At 29.4% G+C, this 25,557-nt stretch overlaps 1 protein-coding gene across 2 annotated transcripts; it reads left to right on the forward strand.

The window, feature by feature from the left end:
- The first annotated feature begins 8,126 nt into the window (after positions 1-8,126).
- LOC147811027 (uncharacterized) lies at positions 8,127-10,474 on the forward strand. 2 transcript variants are annotated; one of them, XM_087161267.1, is made up of 2 exons: positions 8,127-8,464; positions 9,705-10,474. In XM_087161267.1, the coding sequence occupies exons 1-2, from the start codon at positions 8,323-8,325 to the stop codon at positions 10,388-10,390; spliced, it is 828 nt and encodes a 275-aa protein (XP_087017393.1). In that variant the 5' UTR covers positions 8,127-8,322; the 3' UTR covers positions 10,391-10,474. The 2 variants fall into 2 exon arrangements, with proteins under 2 accessions (XP_087017393.1, XP_087017394.1); XM_087161268.1 differs by having other exon boundaries at positions 8,127-8,434.
- The last annotated feature ends 15,083 nt before the right edge of the window (positions 10,475-25,557 follow it).

Genomic DNA, 25,557 nt, shown 5'->3' on the forward strand with positions numbered 1-25,557 from the left:
GGAAAAAGGTAATCTAGATTATTTTTTCTACTACAAACTAACTTAATTTATCGCATCGTAAACGTATATGTATTATATCCTTCTCCCTACTACTTTCTACATAGCAGAGAAGTGGAAGCTCTTAGTAGGCGCACAAATGAAATTTTAAAATATTCGGGATAGAAATATATAATTTAATTCCATAAAAACTGTATCTTGTAAAGTGAACTCGATAACGAATTCAAAATCAGCGACGAAAAAATATAAAAAATTCTGGTCGAAAATCTAGTGCATACGAAATGGAAAAAAAAATTGCAATTTATTACATTGAATTCACCTTTTCCATATCTGAAAATGATACGTGTTTTTTCGCGAACAGAATTCTCAGACAGACCAAAAATATCTATATTTGTGTTTATAATTGAAGCCTGTTCAAGAGCGATACGAGAACAGATGAAATGATCTAAAAGAAGAATACTTATCAACCAATCTTCTGAAATCATAAAATGTCCCTTTTATTGCAAATTACTACAACACCTCTAAAAATATTTAAAAAATAAACTCTTTCTATCAATTTCAAAGAAATAGACTGCATTCAAAAATATTTCCTTCATTTATTTTTAGTATCTAGTAGAGATGTCCAATACTTTCTGGAACAGGTATTTGGAACCTGTTATTTAATCATACCTGTTATAAAAATAACAGGTTACTTCCAAAGGCCTGTTCCAAAATACTAGGCAAAAATTTTAATTCAATTATCTTGGCAAAAATTTATTTTTCTACTTTTTTTTAGAAATGTTAAACTGTTTTTTGGCAATCTTTGCACAGTTTACAATAAGAAAAAAAAATCACGTTTTATTTATTATTACAGGGCCGTAGCCAGACATTGCGAGAGTCTATACAAGTTTTGTATTCCTAGTATTATAATTTTTTTAGAGCAGTTTTAAATCTAATAATTTAACGAGTATAGATCGCCATATCTCAAGAAATTTTAAAACTAGTTGGAAATATTGATCACACAATTATAAAATATATTTATCCAAAGAAAATTGAATGTAAAAATTAATTTTAAATAATTATCTATTATTGTTTGTTATTTATAATAAGAAGAAAACTAAAGTTTAAGCTATGTAATTTTACATCGTTTTAACTGGGCAATTTTAAAATGCAAAATTGGAACATTATTGATCAAGTCGTTTCTGAGTTAAAAAATTTCAAAAAGACATGACTTCATTCGAATTTTGCATTGTGTCATTTAAAATTACGTACCGTAAACCGGGGCGAGTCTACCCATTTTTATTAGTTTGTCAACTTTCAAGTGATCAAACTTTTGTAAATATTAAAGAAAAAAGGCTTAGGTAATAGGTGTTTCGGAATCGCTATTTATCCCTCTTTAAAGCTGTGAAATCGATTTTAGAAAATATTAACAGTTACGCTGTTACTGTATATTTTTATAGAACTGCTGACAAATCTCTCGTATGGGGCGAGTCTACCCATTCTACTAAAATGAATGTTAACATTGTAAATAATCAAATTTTACTATTAAATTGTTATTTTAGTTACTATATAGGATATTTATGAAGTAAAATTCATAACTTTATTATATATTCCATTTTTTTATTCATAAAATAACACAAATTGAGTATTTGATCGATTATCACATTTTGATCACAGTTTTGTTTTTATAATCATTAACATTATAAAATAACATTTTTTTCTGATTATTGTTGATAAAAATAAATTAAAATTAATATAAATTTACAATTAAATAATTAATAAATAATAATTATTAAAGATTATTAACAAAATCGAAATCAAACATTGGGAATCACGAAAAATCCTTTTCCCATTCTTTTGGGAGGTAATAATAATTTATAAATAATAATTTATTTAACTTGCATTAAATTAAAAAAGTTAATTTTGTAATATAAAAATTGAAAAAATAGGTAAAATAAACATATTTTATATTTACATTTATATTTAACCTATAAATTTTCTTATTAATGATAAATTTATCAATGCAGAATTAAAATAATATACTCAAATTCATTTAAAATGACTTAATTTTACTATAAACAAAGTTCTAAATTATATTATTATGCTTTATTAAAACTAAATACGAATGGGTAGACTCGCCCTGCGAATTCTGGCTTTTTGTTTACTACAGTAAAACTTACATTCGTTTTTTTTTCATATAAAATTAATGTAATCTTAGTCTTAGATAAGTTTATCACTTAACCAAAGTGAAAATAGTAATAATAATAATATACTTACGGAGCACCAAATAAAAGTTTGCTGATTTTCAATACAAATCTCTCAAAAGAGGTTTGAACAGGTCAGTTAAAAAGACACCAAATAAATAAAAACGAATCAAACTACTACAGCGCCATCTTCCTTAGAGTCTGAACTAAGTCCTCCGTCGGTAAAAAAAAAATTTATTTGCAATTTAAAATAGTGAAAATTAAATAAAATTAAAATGGGTAGACTCGCCCCTGGATGGGTAGACTCGCCCCGGTTTACGGTAGTTTAAAATGATACATGAGTTAATGTGCCTAGGTATTCAAAATTGTGCCAACCATTATAAAACAAATTAGTATAAATTAAGTAATAATTTTAAAAATACATTGTATTTCTCCTAGTTAAACAAATCTTATAACAATGAATAAAATTTTTTAATTCGTTTAAATTTTTAATTTTATTTATTTATTTATTATTATTATTATTATTATTTTTTTGTTGCATGGAATACGTAAAAAGTAAAATTAACAAGCCTAAATAGAATTAAAAGGAAAAACAAATAACCCAAATTCAACGAGCAAAAGATTGGTTTAGTCAAAGAATTTGACTTATTATAGATAGCTTTTAAAACGTGAAAATCCGATCAATAGAACAAAATGTTTTCAACAGTCTTTTTTTCCCCTCCCTCTAAGTGTAAACATGATATTTCTAAACTTAAAAGCAATTTATAGACTTTAAAAAACTGTTTACTTGTAGCAGCAAAAATTAAAAACTTCTCGCGTGAATAGCATACGTTGTAGTTCACTTACGTCGCACAAGAGCTGCACAATGGGCTATTGGCGACGGTTTGGGAAGCATCCCTGAGGATGATCCGAAGACATGCCATCACAATTTTGATCCTCAGCAGAGGGGATGGCATCCCCGCTTCGGTAGCCCGACGACCTGCACGCGAATTGGAGCACTTTACGGTAAAACAGTTTAACGAGGACCCGTACCGCACACCCTCGGTCCCTACGCAGACTGATCCAAGTGGTCAACCACTCACACACTGAGGGCAGCCAGTGATGCTTGACTTCGGTGATCAGATGGGAACCGTGTAGCAGAATTTAACGATCAGTCCACTGCGGGACGTGAGTAGCATACGATAAGTTTTGTAACGTATATGTGAAATCATGGTGAATCTCAATATCTGTGTTTTCATAGTCTAAAAAATAAAAGAGCTGTAATAGAAGTCATAAAATTTAGTTCCAGTAAAACTAGATGTCGTTCTATAAACTTAAATATTAATTCCAATCATAAATTAATAATAGTACTTGAATTTCGTTTCGTTAAAATTATTTTGCGTCCGAAGTAAATCACTAAATGCCTTTTTTTTTTTTTTAATTTAACTCCTAAGGAAATGATTATTCTGCAATTATATTGTTAAAATACGTTTAGGGTGTCTTAAATTTCTTAGCAAAAAAATAGAGTTTCTAGGGTTTAAATTAAAAAAACAAAAAATTAAAATTATTGCTAGTCCACTGCTAGCCCCCCCCCCCTTGTGGTTCTACTTCTGTGTCTTAACAACCTATTATTAATAAAACTATTACCTAATATTTTAAATAAGCTATATCGGAATAACCTGTTATTTTTATCACAGGCTAGTATTTTGGAACAGGGAATATTTTTTCACAGCTAGTATTTTGGAACAGGCAATATTTTGTCACAGGCTAGTATTGGAACAGGGAATATTTTGGAACAGCTAGTATCTGGAACAGGCGCAAATATTGGAACAGGCGCTAGTTTTGAAACTGGGAATATTTTGGAACAGGGAATATTTTTTCACAGCTAGTATTTGGAACAGGCAATATTTTGTCACAGGCAATATTTTGTCACAGGCTAGTATTTTGTCACAGCCTTTCCTAATATTTTGCAGTTTAAGCTAATTTGCAGCAATGCTGGGCACGGTGACCTGTCTTCCATGCTCTTTGGATTTTCGGGCATATGATAAGCAATAAATATTTTTTGTTTTTATTTCAATATAAAAAGGGGTTGTTAAAATTATTAAAACTATATTTAATGTGTTCTAGACATCTTAGTATGTTTTATTCAAGCTATATTTAAACACTATGTTTTCTTTATATGCAAGCTATATTATCAAACACTATATTTTTTCTCCCTATCTTTAATCCTTTTGCACTCCGTATACTTTAATATGCTGAACTTATGTATATATAAATACGAAATCATTTAAACTACTTAGTACAATATTTTCATATAATTTCTGAAATTCCTAAAAAATCTAGTTATTAATTATTAAGATATAAAAATTGTAAGTTTTAGAGTTGTGACTTTCGATGTTTATGCAGATGACGAAGCATAAAGGGTAGTACAATAGTACAGAGAGAGGATGAAGAGTAGTAGAATAATATGTAAATATTTTTTTTCCGTGTTAATATATCAAATGATATTTTGTGAATGATAAAATAACTATTATTTATTTTATGTACTGAAATAGAAACGTAAATGAAACTAATGAGAGGAAAAAAAGGAGAAATAATTCCTAACCTTTAGCCAAAGGAAGCCTACAGTTAGCGATTAAGGACTCAAAAACTAATTACATAGCTATTATTTTTATTAGGAACCTATTTAGGAAGTTAAGTAATGAAGTTTTAGGTAATTAAATTTATAAATTTTATACATTTAATAAAAAATTCAGAATATTTTGTTTGAAATAGTGAAATGTTTACAATAGAGTAACTGTGGCCTGCATTTACTTGAAAGTGCTCCACATTTTTTAATGACTATTTCTGCTGCCTACTGTGTTTACTGCATTAATTACAATCGTCTTTTGGGGGAAGGAGTTTTACTTGGAGAATCCAGACACCTCTTTACGCCGTTCCGTTGGCCCCCCACCTCCCTAGCTTTCGCTGCGGGTTTCTTTTTCGGCTTTCGTTTTGGGGGTCGAGATCATAGAGTTGAAATTATTTCAACTCTATGATCGAGATCGACCGTGACCTTCGAGGTTGCGAATTGACTCTCTCAATATCTTTAAATGACTTATCCGAGTTGGATCAACTGCTGTTCAACTCTTTCAGATCTCTTCGAAAGAGTTGATTCAACTTCACAATTCAACCAATCAGATGGCAGCAACCGCATGGGATTATGGGATAGCACAAGTCAAAACAATATGGCGGCAAAGTTTATGTGCAAAAGCAGCGAATCTAATTTGTTATATATTAATTCAGGTGAGTTTTTAATTGAGTATTGATTTTAAAGTTATTTTATAAGAAGTATAAATCTGTTTCTAACCATTAAAGAAGTTTATGTAATAAATGTGTTATGTTTTTAACCGTGAATTAAAAGTATGATTTTCTACGCCAAATTCGCCAATCTGAAGTAAATTTTGCAAGTACATAAAAGTAGTTTTGTTTAATATTTTGACATTACTTTAAATGATAAACAAATTTTATGAATTGCATTTAATCTCTTTCGTACGTAACTGTATATTTATTAGTATTCGCGGAATTCAAATATAGTTTTTTTTACAATTACTTTGCTCTTTCTATAGTTCCGATAAGATTATACCAGCAATTATTCTAGAGTTGGTACTGAATTCAGTGATTTTGAATATTTTTTTACAAAGGAAAAAATTGCGTTATAAAAAGTAAACTTACTCATACCTAAACAATATGCTGACAGAATTAATTTCTTTGTATTATTTTATTTTTAAACTGTATATTTGTCAGTATTCGCGGAATAAAAATTTGTTTTTTTCCAATTACTTTGCACTTTCTATTGACAAGTGGGCCCACCTTGAAAAAACCCACTTGGGACGCTAAGTGGGTTTTATTAAAAAAAATGTTTTTATTAAAACTTATTGATTCACATTTAATTTTATGTAATTTATTGTGTAGCATAAGTTTGTCAAATAGATCTGCATGCTTTATATGATTAAGTTTTTAATATTTATAAAGTTGAAGAAACTTGTATCTGTAATTTTGTATTACTATTAAAAACTTAAAGAGGATTTTTTCAAAAAGTAATATTTAATGAAATTAGATTAGATGGAAATTTAAATGACATAGACTGTAAGGATCAATTTTTCAAATGCAGTTGCATGCTTTATATTATTAATAAGCAGGTTTTGAATAAATTATGAAGGAAGTTGAAAATATTTTTTTACCCGTTAAAGCACTTAACAGGTTTTTTCAATGTAATTTTTTTTAATAAAAAAGTATTAACACACGTTTAACTTTAAATATACTAATATGTAGGTACTTTTTATATCTGCTTTTTTCATAATTTAATAGATTAATTTATTTTTTGAAATTAAAGATAAAGTTAAAATTATTTATCTAAAAAAGAAGTCTTCTTCTTAAGGTTAAATATTTGAAAAAATGGGACAAGTAACTGATACTCCTTGTAATTATACATAATTTTAATTTCACTTTCTATTAATCTTATTATAAAAACATGGAAAACCATTAAAAGTTTATTTCAGTTTTTACTGATAATAAAAAACTTACTCATACCATAACATAATTACCATAACAGTTGGTAACTTTTAATGACTGTTCCTTATTGTCTGTTGCCTTAAATACATTTCCTTCACCTTTCTTAATAAATTTTTTTACTTGTATTGCAGCAAAGATGAGTCAAAATTTTGAACAAGCTCCCGTTGGAGAAACTTTTAAATGGAGCATCGAAATGGAGAGCACATTTATTGAACTCTTGAAGAAAAAAGAGAACATTTGGAATGTAACATCCCGCCACCACAGAAAATATCATTTAAGAGCTCATAAAAAACTAATCGAAACTGCTTTTGGAATAAATTGTTCACTTTTATCAGTTCTTGTTTTTCCTAATTTTTAAATAGTTTGTGTTTATTCATGTTGAACCTTTAACAAAATAGTGCCGTTTAATAGCTTTCTTTTTTTTTAAAATTCAGTTTCACATAAACATTTAATTTTCTATAAATAGCACAATTTTTTTTCAAATTAGAGTATTTCACTAAACAAATATAATAATGCTTATCGAACTCTTAAAAAACTATTTTAATAATTTTTCAAGAAATTAAAGTCAACATTAAAAAAATTAATTGCATTAATTTGGTGCAAAAAATTATCAAACTCCTAAATTTTGTTCTTACTGTTTATTTTACTCTTATATTAGAATTTGTTTTCTCCGTTGTAAAATATACATAGTAAATGTAAGTTGCAAAAAGCTATATTATGTTATTAAATATATGAAAAACTTAAAGGTAATTTATTTGAATAATTTAAAATAAGTACTATATGACTAAAGGTAAAGAATAATCTAAAAATATATTTATTAACTAAAGATAAAAATCCATTGCTACTTATGTGTTTAATTTATGATAATAAGTGAAATTAATACAGCATGCAACGAATATATTTATAACAAAATGGTGATTTTTTTTTCCTAATTTACTTTTCCAATATTAAAACTAATTATATGTTTTTTAACTTTTATGTCAAAGATTGCACAAATGAAAACAAACAGTTCTCTCAATAAATTTTCCTATCAGCCAAATCTCTGTCTTCATAAGCGTCATGCTTTACTCCAAAGTGTCCTTCTCTTATCTTTTTTTTTTCTTTACCAAACTGTAAATGATCAAACTTGAAATTGCTGAGGAAGGATCCATTGATGTCGATTAAATTAAATTTAATTACCACACGCGCTGAGTCTTTCGATGAAAATTTTTATCCGTCTATGTATAAAGCGCTAAATCGCCTAAAAAGAAAGAAATCACTCGTTTATCAATGATGAACTCTTTTCAACCGCATGGCAACTGTTTATCAACTGTTTCAGGTAGTAGTTGAACAGAAAGTTGAAGTTGGGGTTGAGTTGATGGTTGAATTGAACGAATTTTCCCTATGTGTGATATGGCCTTTACTAAACATCCGCAAATGCATTTGATACAGCGGGCGCGTTCCTTTATTCGCACAGAGTGCACTGGTTCCACACCAGTCGTTCCAAAATTAAACGAGTTTTGAACCAGTGCGAAACTGATCGTTTTTTTATTCGAACTGAAATTGGTTAGTGTCGCACGAAGTGCACTAGTTTGAAAGTCGGTGTGCTTGTTGAGAATACAAATTAAAAATGGCCGGCAGTGGTATAGGTGAAATGCAGTATTATCATCAGTGTTCTAATTGCAAGCTTTTAGGCCGAGAAGACGAAATTACAGAACATGTGAAGAATTGCCCAAAACAAAGTGAATCTATTAATAATTCTCTTACTTTTGGTATGTTATATAATAAAAGAATTATGTTAATGATAAGGTAAATTACGTACTAAAAGTTAAGGATGATCATGGAATAGATAATAAATATTAACTTCCAATGTTTATTATTATGCATATATTTGTACCTATGATACTCTGTTGAAGAGTGATTATGTATTTTTTAATATATATTATTTGAAATTAGTAAGTTAATTTCTTTTCATTGTTATTAATAAGAATTTTTTAGGCACGTGTTATTCGCTCGTTTCCGTCTGTGAATTTTTTAAGTTAATGATAAATATACTTATAGGTATGATTTATAAAAATTTTGTAGGAAAATTAATTAGATGTTTATGATTTTATGTTAAATTTGTTTCAGACAATAATATGAAACTCTCTTAAAAAAAAGAGAGCACTATTATAAATTAAGCATGTTGATTTGATATTACCATCAAACCCTTTCGTATATTAATGTTTGAAAATGTTATTTTACATTATCGATTCTGTTGGCATTGTTTTTACCAGTTACATTAAATCTTAAAGGTTAAAAATCTGTAAGTACATTTTTTCAGCATTTTGTAATTATGAAAAATATTTTTTTGTACAAGCACATCAGTAATTGTAGTAAATAATTTTCTCGATTTATTTGATGTATCATCACAATCATAAGTTTTTCGAGTAAATTTTTAATTTATTTTGAAGAAAAGTCATTGAATTATGTATTATTAACAACACACTTGCCAATATTTACTTTTTTTCCAGGATAATTTTTCGGAGTGGTAATAAAAAGTTTGTTGATATGTAATTTGAGACGAAATTATAATTCATATTATACTGCTGGGGTCTATCCAGGCCGAATTTACTACCGTTTAGCGGTATGTTTCTCATTTAGCTAATGTTTTGATTTTTTCACCATGTACAATCTAAATAGCTAATATACTTTTTTAAAAGCCAATAAGAACATTGATAGAATTCTTCTACATCAGTACAATACTATGTCTTTGATGATAAAATACTATGTCTGCGAAATCAGATTAACCTTTTCGTGGCCAGTAGCCTTTATGTGCTCATTCAGGGCGTAGTGAGAAGAATTATACTACGGGATAGGGGTGTTACACCAAAAAGTTTTTTTTTTTTTTTTTTAAGAAAAAAAATTGCCAATGGTGAAGTTTTTGTCCTATATACATCAATTATTGTCTAGTCTTAAAATTTTTGAGACTTTTAAATAGTTTTGTTATTAATTTTAAATTTTTTTTTACAGACTCTTGGGCTGATCCTGACGAGCTATTGTCTGGTAGCGTTGAACAGTCTGGTAACATATCAGAAGGAGAAACAGGTGAACTGTTGCAAGGTAAAAATGTATTTGCATGGAGCAATTCGGCTACACTGCTTTTGCTCTCTATATATAAGGAGAAGCTGGAGCGCTTTAAGTATAATAAGAAGAAAACAGTATGGACTGAAATTGCTACAGCTATGGGGAAGCACGGATATCAATTGAGTCATATCCAGTGCGACAACAAGATCAAGGGACTGTTGTCCAGTTACCGGAAAGTGAAAGACAATAACCGGCTTTCCGGTAGCAAGCGCATAACTTGTAAATTTTACGAAGAATTAGATGCAATGTTTTGTAAAGCACCTACGATCAACCCTGTCTCTGCTTCATCTTCCCTGTCTGGATTTGTGCAATCTAATTCAGACAGAGGAGCTGAATCCTCTTCACGTTCCCCTTCTTCCCATCTCCCCCCTTCCTTCCTTCACCATCCTTCTACGGCTCAGGATGAGCCAACTAGAACGCCGAATCCTACACCGAAGCGAAAACGTGAAGAGGAAGAGCCTCACTATTTTGCTCTTTTTAGGGAAAGTTGTGAGAGACGGCACAGGGAAAGGATGGAACAAAACAAAGAATTCCTTTCCCTGTTAAAAGAGCTCATTTCCAAGTTGAATTAATTTATTATTGTTTAATTTCATTTATGTTTAATTTCTTTTCCACTTGTATGTGCAAAATAAATAATTTTGTTCTTAATAATTAAATAGTGAGTGCTTGATGTGGTTTTTTTTTTATCATATTGTCTGTATTTAGATTAGTTCATGAAAAGCCAGTAAAATTAGGTATGTATAAGTTCAGTTATTTATGGATGACAGTTTTCATTTTTATTGGGTCAGGCAATGAATATCCAGTGAGCTGAATACATTTATCTGCATATTAATCATATTTCATCTTTGTGAGAAAAAAAGAATGGAAAATTTTTAAATATTTTATGCAAGCCAAATTATATCAGAATAAAGTAGTTGGAGATTTATTGTAATTGGGTTCGTTAAAAATTATAATTCTTTGAACTTTGTTAACGCTTAATTTTTAATGTATTTTTTATATATTATAAATTTTGTATTTCTTACGGTGTTCCTCTAGGTCAGGGGTCGCCAAACTTTTTTGATTATCGACCCCTATATAATTTTTCAAAATCTCCATCGACCCCCGCAAAAGTAATTTTCTGTTAATTAAAATAAAACTCTATTAGATACTATGTTTGTACATTTATTTTATGATTTTAAACATTTATTAAAGTAATAGTACATTATGTAACAGTAGTTTTATGAAAATTATATTAATATTGAAATTTAAATACCTTATTATTAAATAATAAGTAATTATGCATAAGTAGATATAATAAGTAAAGCAACTAAAGATTTACTGCTTCTTGATCAATATGATAGGTGGGGCTGGTGTTGTTTTGCAAGGTTCGCTATAGTGGGTTCAAAATTGTTCAATTTTAATTTTCGTCAAAATTGGTCAATTTTGTAATTTTCGTAAAAAAAAAAAATACAAAGTGTGCTATAGTTCTGTCGCGGGCTGTACTAATCCATATCATTAATGCTTACCTTCTTTTTTGTGCATTGATAATTAAAATTGATATCTAAACTAAGCGAATGGTTTTATCGAAATAACTAATTATCCGAAACTATAAAAGTTTTAATAATGACACTGCAAATATTCAACACAGTTTGCAAAGATAGTTGAAACTGCGTATGATATTTGCATTTGTAACGTCAATGCTCGTCGCATGTGACATTTGGACAAGCGCATATATGACTTATGCGCTGAGTTCGTGCCACTGCGCGGTGGTACGTACATACTTGTTTCACCCCAATAAATATGTTTATTAATTTATGTTTTATAAAGAAACTGATATTGAGTCAATTATAAAAAAAATTCACAAATTTTACATACTTAATTAGGTATGTGTGATTTTCGCATTGAGAACTGTTTCTTTTTTCGACCCACAACTGACCCTTCCGATTCGGATCGACCCCTGCTTTTGTTAAATAGACCCTTGGGGGTCTATATAGACCACTTTGGCGACCTCTGCTCTAGGTTTACTAGGTGATAACTTGTAAGTAATTATTACTCTTAACACTAGTTTCCTCAACAAACATTAGTCAGAATACATATTGCCTAAGATTCCACTAACTAAAATAATGTAGCCAAATAAATTTTTTTAAACTAGGCAACTGTATCCCCAATTCAAAATATAAATTGCTCCCTCAGATGTCCCTTTGAAATGTACCATTATCAATTGATAGAATCAATATCTTATGAATCTTAGAAGTTTTTTTTTACATTTTCTTTTACTTGCATTAATAAACACAAATTGTGTTGGAATAAAAAAAGTTTCTTTTGCATTAATAAAGACATTGTGTTTGAAAATATCGCCTCTTCAGATGAGTAATAAAAATGAACATACTGCATACATACAATATAAATTTATTTTCAATTGTGACAGAAAATTTTAACTAAAAGAATAAAATACTGAATAAACACTGCATTCCTATTTAAACATTTGGCTGCAGCAAATGCATGTAACTAGTAGATGAAAATATATCCTGAGAAACCTGAAATCTTTCAAAAATTCCATTTCTTAACAAATTTCTAAAAACGGTTCTAAGAGACAATATGGCTAATTACATGAAACATTACTCAAATTATTTAACACCAGTGATGGCAAGTTCCTTCGAGTGTAAAAACCACCTTAGAAGAAATAGTTCATTCTAATCCAAGCAGAAGAAACTTTTTTTCTTTTTCAAAAAAAATATATATGCATCAAAATATTTAAACAGATAATAATTGAAATCTAGTTTAAATGATTGTATTCATTCTTTAGCTATTTATTTAAATAAGTAAAAACTGGAAAGCAAAAAAAATTCGAGAATTTTTCCTGAATTTTTTAAAATGCTTAATATGTTGAAGAGTATAGTAAAACATAACTTAATATTTGTGTAAAGAACTATTTAAAAATGCATAATCAAATTTCTTTTGATATCAGAATTCTCAAAAAGAAATATGTAGTTTAAAATTCTAAATAAAGCTAATAATTTTTTTTCTTAAAAAAATTTTAATGTTATAGATTTACTAAAACAGTCCTTGGCCAAATTATTAGACACACTAAAAGATTCTATGAAAAATCTCAATAATCAGGAGATACTATACAGTTTCATTGTTTTTTCAAGACAAACTGAAATGTATTCGTTTACCTTCGAGTACCAATTGGTTAATTGAGATGATATATAAATTCAACGATGTATTATATAAATATAGAATATTAATTATCAGGTATTATATTGTAATAATTAGATCAAATTATTAGATGCACAGTAGGCTTTTGGTAATTACATGTTTAGCACAAGTTTATATGCAAATCTTTTATATATAAACATACATGTAATGGGGTTTTGATTAAGGAGATTTTTAAAAAAATTCCTATTTGTATTTATTTTTAACGTATTGCATTACAATGTTAACCAATTGATACATGAATGGAAACAGGTGAAAACCGGTTTGAACCGTGTAAAAACAATTAAGCTAATATCACCTGATAATTAAGATTTTTCTTAAAATCTTTAAGTGCGTCCAATAATTTAACTAGGGATTGTATTTTAAATTTGAGCTAATCTTATAATATTTATTATTAAACAACTGTATCCGTGAATTAGTTTTAAAAGATGACAATAGAAAATATTTATTATTACTATTAATGAATAATAATTTGCTTATTATTAATTAATAATATTTTCTATTTGTTTCAAACAATATAGAAAATATTATTAATTAATAATATGCAAATTATTTAAAATTTAAGGCAGAGTGCCACAAATATAGTCCCTTTTGTTATTGGCTGTTATTGGTTCATCAGCTTCTTCATAATCCCTATTGTCTGGTTCATTAGGATCTTTCATATTATCAACAAAATCCTCTTGCTTTATGCAAATGTTGTGCAGCACACATGAACTTAAAACATATAGAGGGAGGTACTCTATTTTGTCGATGTTAAAATACATCAACCGTCGAAATCTGCCTTTTAATTGCCCAAAGGCACGTTCAATGCAAACCCGACTTGAAGACAATCTGTTGTTAAAGTTGATTTGTCTCCTTCCTAGATGACCATTGTTTTTGTAGGGTACCAAGAGGTTTAGTCCCAGCGGATATGCTGCGTCTCCAACGAGATGAGTATGATTGGGAAAATAACGAGGGTTTCCAATCATCTCGTTGTAAACTTCCGAATTTCTGAAAACTCTTGCGTCATGTACAGACCCGGGGAAAGAGCAAAATACATGGGTGAACACTAAGTCAACTGTGCATACAGCTTGAAGTATCAAACTATGCTTGTCCTTTCTGTTATAATACTTTTCGGGGTCTTTTCGCGGAGCTTTAATTGCTATATGGGAGCCATCAATAGCACCGATGATGCCAGGGAAGCCTTTTATTTCACGAAATTCACTTTCAGCAACAACAGGATCTGGCCAAGTAATAATATTTGGAGCCATCTTTTCCAAAATATAGGATACCTTTAAAAGGCATCTAAATAGGGAAGATTTAGTCAGATCAAATCTGTCAGCAATAGATCTGAAAGGAAAAAAAAAACTTTATTTTTTATAACATTTGAATTAAAATCTTATTGCTTTTAAAAAATTTGCTGAAGAAGGTGATATTTTATTTTAATAAATTATGCAAATATAAGAAACAAAGATTTATAACATAACAGTAAACTCTGGATGAAACCAGCTGCAATAGTTCATAAAATGACTTAATAAACACCATAATAAGAAAAGCAATTTAGTTGAATTAAAAAATATTAAACTTACCGAAAACTTTCTTGGTTAGCTAATAACCAAATAACACACAATAAGGCTTTTTCCATCGGAATGCATGGTCTTCCAGGTCCAGGAATTTCCTCCTTACTAATGAGGTTGAACAAAATTTCAAAAGTCGATCTATCCATTCGAAAATGAGATTTGAAATCTCGGTTATTATAATGACGAACAACATCCTCCACATAGTTTTTTATGCAAATACGCTTGTTTTCTCTTTTAGCATTTGATAGCCTTAGTAGAGCCAGTTCTTCGTCCTCGTCCTCCTCCTCAAACATCATGTCTGAGATTTGATTTACTGAGGACAGTAGAAAAGCTTTTATCAACTCTCGATTCATCATAAAATATAGTAAATAGGAAGAAAAACTGATAAAATTATTAAAAAATCAACTGTTAAAAAATAAAAGCGTGAGGTTCAACTATTTCATAAGATATAAAGTTTACAACTCCTTACAAAATGCGGTGTAGTCGGAACAGTCGGCAGAAAAGCGTCTTGGTTGCTATTGGCAACCACAGTTCCGCACTGATCGTTCCTAAAATATGGTTCGAAACGGAAAACAGTACGATCACGTGATCGTTTCAAACTAGTTTCCAGTTTGCAACCAGTGCGAATAAAGGAACGCGCCCAGCATTTCGTTTATACAATTGAAGCTTGATAAAATCCTAGGGTCTCTATCTTTTAAGGAATTGGTAACTAATTTTAAACCATAGTTTCTACTACAGAATGGCAACAAGGAAATGATAACGTCGGATCAATGGGCTTTTCGCAGTGTGATTGGCTGTTGACTATCACTCATGGTTGCAAGAATTTGGGAAGTTATCGCTTTTATTGTGAATTAAAATAAAAATTTCAATAATTTTGTGCACGCCTGTCTGTGTTCTCGCGTAATCTCGTATTTGGTGTGATAAAACAATTGATTCATTGATGGATTGTGTTTACATTTATTTCGTAAACAGACACTGGAAAAGAGGAGATTTATGTTTAAAAAAGAAATTAGGCGAAAATGTTTTCGAATTTTTAGATATTTATAAATGTAACAATAAAAATGAATGTTTTCTTTGCTATGTTTATTATTTGTTTTTAAATAAAAGTATGTCATTTTGATATTAAGAGTATGTTAACGGGTGCTCTTAAATACTTTTAAATTAAGTATTCTCTTATAAAAGCTTAGCTGCAATATTTATATAATTTTCTTACGTTCTGTTGTAAGGAAAAGAAAATTCGGATCTAAATTAAAAGAATAATTATGCCATGTAATGTCTAACCATCCTATGCATATTTCCTAACATTTGTACTTAATTATTAAGCATTATAATTGTAACACAAAAAATAATTCTGGAGTAAAGTTCAAATTGATGTTTAAGTGTTTATATATTATGTTTGTTCGACATTAAAAGTGTTTCTACTTCTAACATTTTATAAATGAATTTGTAACCCGCAGTTTTAATAAAATAAAATTATCGCTAGTTAATAAAACTATGGCAAGAGAAAAATTATCGGTAAAATTTTTATGTGGTTATCAATTATTATATATTTATTTGGAAGTAATGAAAAGTAATAATATATTTGTGAATCTAAGCACATCATGATAAGCAATAATATTGAAATGATAAAAATTCTGTGGAAATAACAATAATATTGGAAATGAAAAAAATTCATGTTACATGAAATTTATTTTCGAATAGTTGACTACTTACTTTTATGATGATATATTAGATTTTTGATTACATATTATTTACTGCTGTGTATTAAGAGTTAGGTCAAATGTGCATCAAGTGGCTAGTATAAAAATGTTGCTTTTTTTAAACTTACCACTGCTTTATTAGAAAAACAATTTTGTAACAATCAAATAATAAATATATAAAAATCTCTATTTGAAGCATATAAGAGTAAAATTTTTTATTTTTTGATTTAGAAACTATCAATCATAAAGATCCTTTAAAATTTGAATTATATTTATATAATAAGTAGAAAGAAATATTAGTAAAGGAAAAATTTCATAATGAGTCATTGAACAATATATCAATCACTTTTGAACTGACCCCCCTACTATTTTAATGAAATTTGGTGGAACATGCACACATGATAAAGTAAACAATTCGAACAGTTTTTAATTTGAAATTTGTCCAAGTTATAAACACTTGAAAAAATAAAATTTTCACTGAAAAAACCACTAACTTGCATACATATAAATAACTGTATTTTTTTTTTTACTTAAAAAAAGTTACTTTAAGAACTTTTATTTTATAAGTTACTTTTTTTTTACTTTAGAGGAAAGTAAATGGTGTTTAAAAAAAGATTTGAAACACCATTGCAATAAACCTTTCATTTGATACCTTATATGACTTTTTGAGGCTAGGTTAACTTTCAAAGCAACCTGATTTGACCTGTGATATGTGGTCTCAAAGAATTATGAAAGAAATATTTTTTTTTAACTACAACATTCTTCTACACCTTTCAAATTTGTAGCATAGAAATTGAAATTTAAAAAAAAAAAAAAAACATTACTTATTGCAAACCAAAATTTTTATTAATTGAAAGTGGTATGCTGTACAACTTTTTTCCCCTTTAAGACATTTTATACAATATGCATGGAAAACTGAGTAAAAAGCCTAAAGTGTATTATATTTTTCTTATTAAAAAATGGTTTACCTTTTAATATGCAAAAAATATGTGAAATAGTTACAAGATATGAATAACATTTATTTCATTGAAAATATATTTTAAAATTATGATTATTAACTCTGTTACAATATGTTATGAACAGAATTAGTAATTTTTTAAACATATAAGCATTATAAAATTTTATGAAATAGTTAGGAATGATGTAGTGCTATTTTTTTGTTAATTATTTTTATCTCATTAGACGGTATGAAAAAATCTTAACATGTTGTTGTTAGTACTTCAACCTTCTAAATGATCTGTGATTTATTTACTTTCAATATCAAAGGCTTCTGTGGGTACGAGTATGACAGTGAGGGTCCATGAGGCTGTAGAAAACGTATCTTAACTTCTTCGTAGTTTATATTTACATCTAAAATACATCGTATCCACCATTGGCTGTACTGCAAAATTACAACATACCCTCTAATATCTTCTAAGAGCAGTTCTAAAGGATGTAACACTACTGACTGGATCTTACTTTCAGATGAATTTTAATACATTTTCGTTTTAATTGATGTGTGGCTTTCGTGTCTGTTTTCATATATTTTTTTGTGTACCGGAGATTGTATGGCTTTTCAAAAAAGTGTCTCTATTTCTCACAATCATAATATGATTTTATAATACACAAAATTTGTTTATTGAACACAATATTAAAAAGTGTAAATAATTTACTCTAATTTTTATTTCATCAAAGTTTTTTTTAAAATTTTTTATAGGATTGTTTTGTGTTGAATGAATATCTAATTTAAATTGGTCTAAATGTTGCTAGCATATATATATATATATATAGATAGATTTTTTTTTCTGAAAAAGTTATGTATGAATGCTGAAACATGAAGGAAGAAATTTTTTTTACAGTACAACTATCGTTTTATGTTAAAAGGGCATTTATTTTTTATGCTTTGTTTAGAAACATAAAGAGACCAAAGAACATCTTAAGGGATTGTGGATCTCATTTCAAATCAGCTTAAGTAAATAGAATTAAATTGTTTTTTATTATTTGAATTAACAGTATTTGTTTATGCTTACATGGTTACTGCTACTTTATAGCCTAAAATAATAATTTCTTGTTTTGTAATCAAATGGAGAAGTGTATTATTTCTTCTTAGTCTAAATCAACTACAGTTTAAATGGTCATAAAAAGTATATTAAATTCTTAATTTATTTACCATTTGTATCAATGTTAATGTACTCAAAGTTTGGTATGAAATAAAACCTAATATAAAAAAGAAGCTGCTTTTGTACATAGTCTTAAAAAAAAGCTACAAGTAAAGTAAAGTTTCATTTTTTCATAGCATGTTACACATATATAATTTTTTTTTTCATTTTTTTATCATGGCTAAAATAAATTTTCATAAATTTAATACAGAAAATGAGATTTGTTAAATATTTAGTTAATTTTTTACTCATGAAAAAAAAAAATATATATATATAATTTTTATTTTATTTGCATGTATAGAATTGGCATTTTATGTATAATCTGCACTGAGGCTCTTTCTCATACTGTTTAGCAGTTTTGGAATTTTGACATTTTTTTTCAAAAAAATTATTGAATAATAGCTTTTTTTATTTTATTTATTTTTGTCATTTCTTAGATGACCCTTTGACTATCCTTGGGCTGCAACCCGCAAACTGTAAGCCTATACTTATCCCCATGATTCATGCATAGAATAAAAAGGCATACCCCATTAATTTAACAATACTTTTTATTATTTATTTTTAATTGTTTATTTGTAAAATCGCTGTTTGAACTCTAATGCACCATTGAAAAAGATTTTCCTTAGAGCATGAGTGGTGAGTTTTCATTGCTTATTGCTAAGGAAAATAGTGAGGTTAACTGGTAATCAATAAATAATGTTTCAATTTTGATTTGCTACGTTTTATATATGAATTAATTGTATTTGAAGAGAAGTGTGCTTAGGATAAAGCTCAAACTGGACTGACTCTTTCTAGATGAAATTTCAGTTATAGTTTAATGACAGCATTACCAGAATCGACTACACTGTTCCAAACATCAATGATATTAAAGAAAGCTCATCAATATTTGCAACATGCCTGATAAACCTAGTATGAAACACAAGGATAAAAGCAGCAGAATTTTATTTATTTACTTTTTTTTTTTCCAGAGTGCCTTCGACATTTTAATGCTCCTCAATATCGTTTGAACACTAAGTAGTTCTTTTTTTCGTAAAATCTATGCAACTTTTTACAATAGCTCATTCTAAAGAGCGGTCGAAAATATGAGCACAAATGCTATGACAATTCGCATTTCCGTCGTATCTATGAAGTTAAATTCAAGAATTTAAAAATATTTTCACATTACAGTAAAATTTATTTGTCCAAAACTAATGTTGAATGTTAACCTTTAAGAATTAAATATTATTTGTATTTTATTCATTAATGATTATAAAAATAAGTGTATTTTAAAAGGTATGAAACATTTTATATCATTCTTAACATCATAATTTTTCAACATAATTTTGAAGAGACGTAGTAATTACAAGAAGTTAAAAAATGATATTTTTAAATTTTAGGTATTAGAAAAGCTATTTATCTTATTAAAATTTAAATTTGATTGTGAAAATTACCTAATTAATAATCACGTAAAATACTGTATATCATACAGGGTGTTCTGTAATTACATCTAACACGTTGTTAAAGCTGCAAATTGATATTTCATAGAGGAGAAAAAAGGACAACTTCATCGTATCAGTTAAATTAATTGGTAAATAGGCGGTATGAAAAATAGAAAACCAGTTTGAATGGCCGATGACACACGAACGTGTTAAGTTTTAATCGCCTTCTAAGTTTTGTTTACTCAAGTAATCACAAGTTTTTAGTCAATCCCACCTTCATCAGTCGTGATTCATTAAATTTTGATTTTTTTTTTCCTTGCCTAAATATTAATTTATGACCCTTAATGTGTGTACTCGTTTTTTTACTTAAATTTCATCTAGGATTCTAAAAATATACATTAAGGTTGAACTTTATGAAATGCCCTGTTTAAGTTGAAACCTTTTATTGTTTTTAAATGAAATTATTACGACAACCAGTTTCGACAACAATGATTGTAATAGGATGATTTGAATGCAGTCATCCAACTCCATCCAAACTCAAATATGTTATGCAGTTTAAGTAATAATATTTAAGAGCTTTAAATCTGACTCTCAAAAAAAAAAAAATCGGGATATTACTGAAAAATATTGTGATTGGAGCGCGTGGTTTTTATTTTATTTCATAATCGTCGTTCAACAGCCGACCCAATTTTGGGTTTACTGTTACCAATGTTCAACAACGTCGCCTTGTAATTTTGTACCCAATCCAGAAGACAAGGGAACTCTTGGATCAAGTGTTGGGAAATTTTTTTTATTGAAACTAACCCGCGTTTGCGTTACACGAAGAAAAAAACCACGAAATCCTATAATCCGTCTACCGTGGAGGATATTTTGCGTCAGCACTGTAGTAGGTGCAAGCCGGGTGCGGAATTCGTATCGACCAGCCATTATTGGGATTCGAATCTGGTTCACCTCATTCGGAGGCGAATACTCTTTCCCTTGGTTCCATCTTCACTGAGTATTAATTCTACAGGATGTTCCAATTTTTTTGATTGGTACCAATTTTATTGTTTTGTCTAAATTTAGTCATCTTCAAAATGTAAATAGCAATTCGATCGTAATTTATGGAAATAAACGTTTTTTATCTCTTAATCCGCAATGATTAATGAGAAGCAACCATGAGGGTTGATCAGCAACGTAAACAAGGGGCGGAACTTTCCAGTTTTTAATTATAAAATTACAAAACTACGGAGTTGAACATTAGTGGTCGTAAACCCAAAAATTGGATCAGCTGTTCTACGACGGATATAAAATAAAATAAAATCTATCTATTATAGGCCTGGATAGTAGGGCACTGAACCCATGCCCAAGAGTTCGTGGGTTCATCCACAGCCGGCCGAAGACTGCCCGTGTAGTAAATGGTGACTGATGCAAGTTAAATCTATCGAGTTGCAAAGTCCTCCATGTTCCTATAACAAATCAATACCTCTGAGGGTACTGAAACAAAAATTTCCTTGTCTTCTGAATTTGTTCAAAATTACAAGGTTACAGAGTTGAACATTAGGAGTCGTAAACCTAAAATTGGGTTGGCTGTTCAACGACGGTTATAAAACAAAATCTATATTTTAAATAAGGCGAGTGAAAAAGTCTTTCTCTCAGTTCAAATAAGGGGAAAAATCAAAACTGTTACTCGAGTAACCAAAAGTAGATTACAAGACAGGATGTGAATATTAAAGTGCAAGAGCGTTTAGTTTAGAATAGTAAATTAAGAAAAAGACTTCGACAAAGGAATAACATAAAAAGATTAGTTGAAGCGCTTTATGTTACACACACACACACATATATATAGGGAGGGGGGAGAGATCCCCCCACTCTATAGGTACTGCCGCTGTCATAATTTTACTTCTTATAATCTTAGCTTAACTAAATTACGCCGAAGGAAAAAAATGTAGCTTTAACTTAAACTAAACTCAGTGGCGCGACAGCCCCTAGGGGGCCAAGGCCTACTGGGCCCATCTCAGTTTTCTTGACATTGGGCTCTGGGGTACAGGAGCAGATGTTCCAGTTAGGTGGTCAGCCGAACGCGGAACCCCAAGTGTTTAGTTCCCAAGCATGCTTGGTACTCATTTGTCTACCCACTTAAGGGATGAAAGGCTGAGTCAACCTTGCCCGGCCTGAGGATCGAACCCAGGACCGGTGGCACGGGAGCGCAAAGCACTACCACTCAGCCACCGGGCGTCTAGCTTTAACTTAAGATAATTTAAAATCTGTTCTCCTATTTATATCCAATTATGTTAGAGGCTATGTGTCCTTTTCACTCGCACTCACTTGTTTTTTCCTATATTTTAAAAACATGAATGTAATTATAAATGGATGCAGAATTTAACAGAGTATTTATAGTTTGTCTAAGCTAAGAACTCCCCCCGCCACATGGTCTGAGGCCGTCTGCTGCTATGGATACAAGAATAGCGTATTCCAGGGAAGGTAGCTAGCCGACCGGCCTGTGTAGGGGTTAGGGAACTGCCTTTGCACCAGAAAGGTTCTGGGAACCACACTTTGGGAATCACTGCTTTAGGGCAATATGAAGAAAAATGATTCCCTTTCTCTCCCCCACCAGAGACAAAATATATCCTAAATAGTGACCCACACCCCTATTTGAAATAGTTATACCTTGTTACCATAGTCACCCCCACAGGTCCAGACGAATAGGGGAGTTCTTACTTTAGACAAATTGTACTTACTTACACATCATTTAGAATTTTAAAAAGGTACAGAGTGATTTGTTTTGTAGTCAAGATTTGTGGTCCCCTCCTGGTGCGCTATTAGCTTTCATAAGAAAAAATTTCAAAAACGTAACAAATCAGTATACAGTGTGTCTTTCTCTTAAGTAAGAATAATTATTGCTTAATCTAGAATAACTCTGAGAATGATTGCAAGTTCAGCGAGAAAAGGATGGATTTGACTTAATCGAGGGGGGGGGGCAATGAATCTGGGAAACGATATATTAAAAAAAATTCCAAACTAAAATAGCTCATTAATTTGGAAATTCTCAAGACGAGGTTAGAAAAAAAAAATTTAAAATAAATAATCTGACTATGCGTTTGAGAGGAATACGCAATTATTCATGAAAGTCTTAATAGAAACTGAAAGGGAAAATTTAATTTTGATAAATTGACGAATTAAACGGGTATAAAAATAGTCTTCAATTATAGATTTTTTCGGAAGGGATCAAATAATATTTTAGTACTTATATATTATACTATTCACTAATATTGATTTATTTTTATATAACTTTAAATGACATTTATATTTTATGATACTAACACAGATACTATTAATCAAAATTGTTTATTGATCATAAAACTAAGTTTATTTAATCAAAACACTATAATTTGCATTAAATACCATTAAAAATAAAATTTCGCAGAAATTTAGGATAGAATATTGCACTATCCTTTTAATCGAATAACCCGCTCAATTGCATAGATTTGGCTGGAACTGATGATATTCCTTTAAGCGGGGTTGACTGGTTAAGCCTTAGCCGTTGTTTCCTCAAAAATCTTAAAGATAACATCATCGATACTTTATAGCTCTATTTAATAACAATAAAAAAGAGTTATTGCTTGTACTTTATTTAGTTTTTTTTTCTCGCTACGTCATAATTTCAATCAACAACAGTTCCGCAATTGACTGATTGTTGTCACGTTCTCAGCAGATCACCGAAGTCGAGCATATCTGGCCGCTGTCAGCGTGCGGGTGAAAAACTACTTGGATCAATCTGTGAAGTGACCGAGGGTATGAGGTATTGGTTCTCGTTAAAATGTTATACGTAAGTACTTGACTTCAGGCGCATGTCGTCGGTCTATCGAAGCGAAGGGAGCCTCACCTCGGCAGAGTTCAAAATTGTGATGGCATGTCTTCAGATGATTGTCAGGAATGTTTACCAGACCGTTACCAATAGCCCATTGAGCAGCTTTAATGCGACGTAAACAACAACAATGAAAAAAAAATTTACGTGGTAGCAATATGTCACCAAATTATCTCTAAAGTTATCTGAAATCACGTATTTAATTTGTCACGTCTGTCAAAATGTGTTTCGGTATAGTAAATAATTTAAAAACAGCGGTAATTAAAATTTAAAAAAAATTCTTTTGCAATGAAAGGCAAAATTAATGGGAAAGTGGTACTAATTTGCTTAGGAAAAACGTAGAAAATTACTTCAGTTTTATTAACCGCTGTCCCTCTTTTCTTTTTCTCTGGCCTTTTAATTCCTAGTAAGAATATATATATTTTTTTGGTATTCTCTCTTTAAAAATAAAAAGTCAAACAGCTGATAAAAAATATTTGTTAGATTACGGAATTATATATTTTACTGAAATATAAAATTCAAAATAATTAGTTTGGAAAAATCTTTTTTTGATTCATATTCGAAAATGTATTAATGATTTTGTAAATTAAAGAAGTTTCAATTATAAATAACTGTTTCGCTAAGATTTAAATAACTGCATATTAGTTAAATTGTTTGGAAGTGAACCGCGTTTGAAATATTTGACTTTTTATGCAGGAAAAGACATGGTGTTTCACGTTATATTTCATCTCACCAAATATTATTAAACTTCTAAATTTATTTCTCACCTATCCTGACATGAATAAATAAAAAGAAATAATGAAAAAAAAATATATTTAATGAAAATTCTGAGTCAAAGTGTTAATGCTGACGCTCAGTTCATTTAAGTAATGTAATAGATGCATATTGAAATACTAAAAAGTAAGCCATTATGTTACAAAAAGCAACATTTATGGAGTTCAGGTACTTATTCGTATAGATTAATCGTAAACAAGCGCCATACTATTATTGTCGCCAATGATGCTTAATTAATATGGGTAATTCCTATTATATAAATTAAAAAAATTACTTATTTACAAAAATTCCAAGTTAATGGTTAATTTCGATAGTATGCCTAATAATGTTGAATACAGTTAATCTCAATTTTAATGGGCTGAACAACAAAAAACAGGTTTTGTTATGTTTTTGCTTATTAATTTTGTCAGTATATACCGTTCAGTTTTGTCCACGATTTCATTGGGTTGTTCAGTACCGAGTTATTGTTTTTTTGATTTTATTAATCCTGTTCGAAGAGTGGATATTCAGCTAGTTGAAAATAAAAAAAAGTTGAATTACAGTTCGTTAAAAATAAGTTAACTAACGCTTTTCGTTTCCCGAAACTCTTGTTTTTTTCTCAGGTCAAGAGCTAGCCCTTGTACAATACTTATCAATATTTTAGTCAAATAACTTCTAAACGTACTATTGGACGTATTTTCAAAATTTTAATTAAATATAGTAGCATTAAATTCTAACTTGAGATTCATTTAAACTGAAATAGTTGCAGTGTTATAGTAGTAGCACCTTGGATACATATGTACTATAAAATAGTATCTTTCTCTTGATATACATCTTCAAGAAAGAATAAATAAATGAGATAAATTTTCTTTTGAATATATTTATTTTTAGTGGTAAGAGTACAGCATATGTAAAAAGTATAAAAAAGGAAGAAAAAAAAATTATTCAACTTGGATCTGAGAATTTGAAGCACGTATATTTGTTTTTTTTCTTACACAATAGACAGAGTATGGTAGCTAGCTTGACTCTATGAAGGTGCTTGCAGATGCAATCATATAAGGTCTATGACCACTATCAGTGGCATCATCCTGAGAAAAAGAGCAGCTAAGTCTTTCTTTATAACTATTGC

The sequence above is a fragment of the Parasteatoda tepidariorum genome, chromosome 4, assembly GCF_982258835.1.
Source record: "Parasteatoda tepidariorum strain Cologne lab strain chromosome 4, Ptep-v5.0, whole genome shotgun sequence".
NCBI lineage: Eukaryota > Metazoa > Arthropoda > Arachnida > Araneae > Theridiidae > Parasteatoda > Parasteatoda tepidariorum.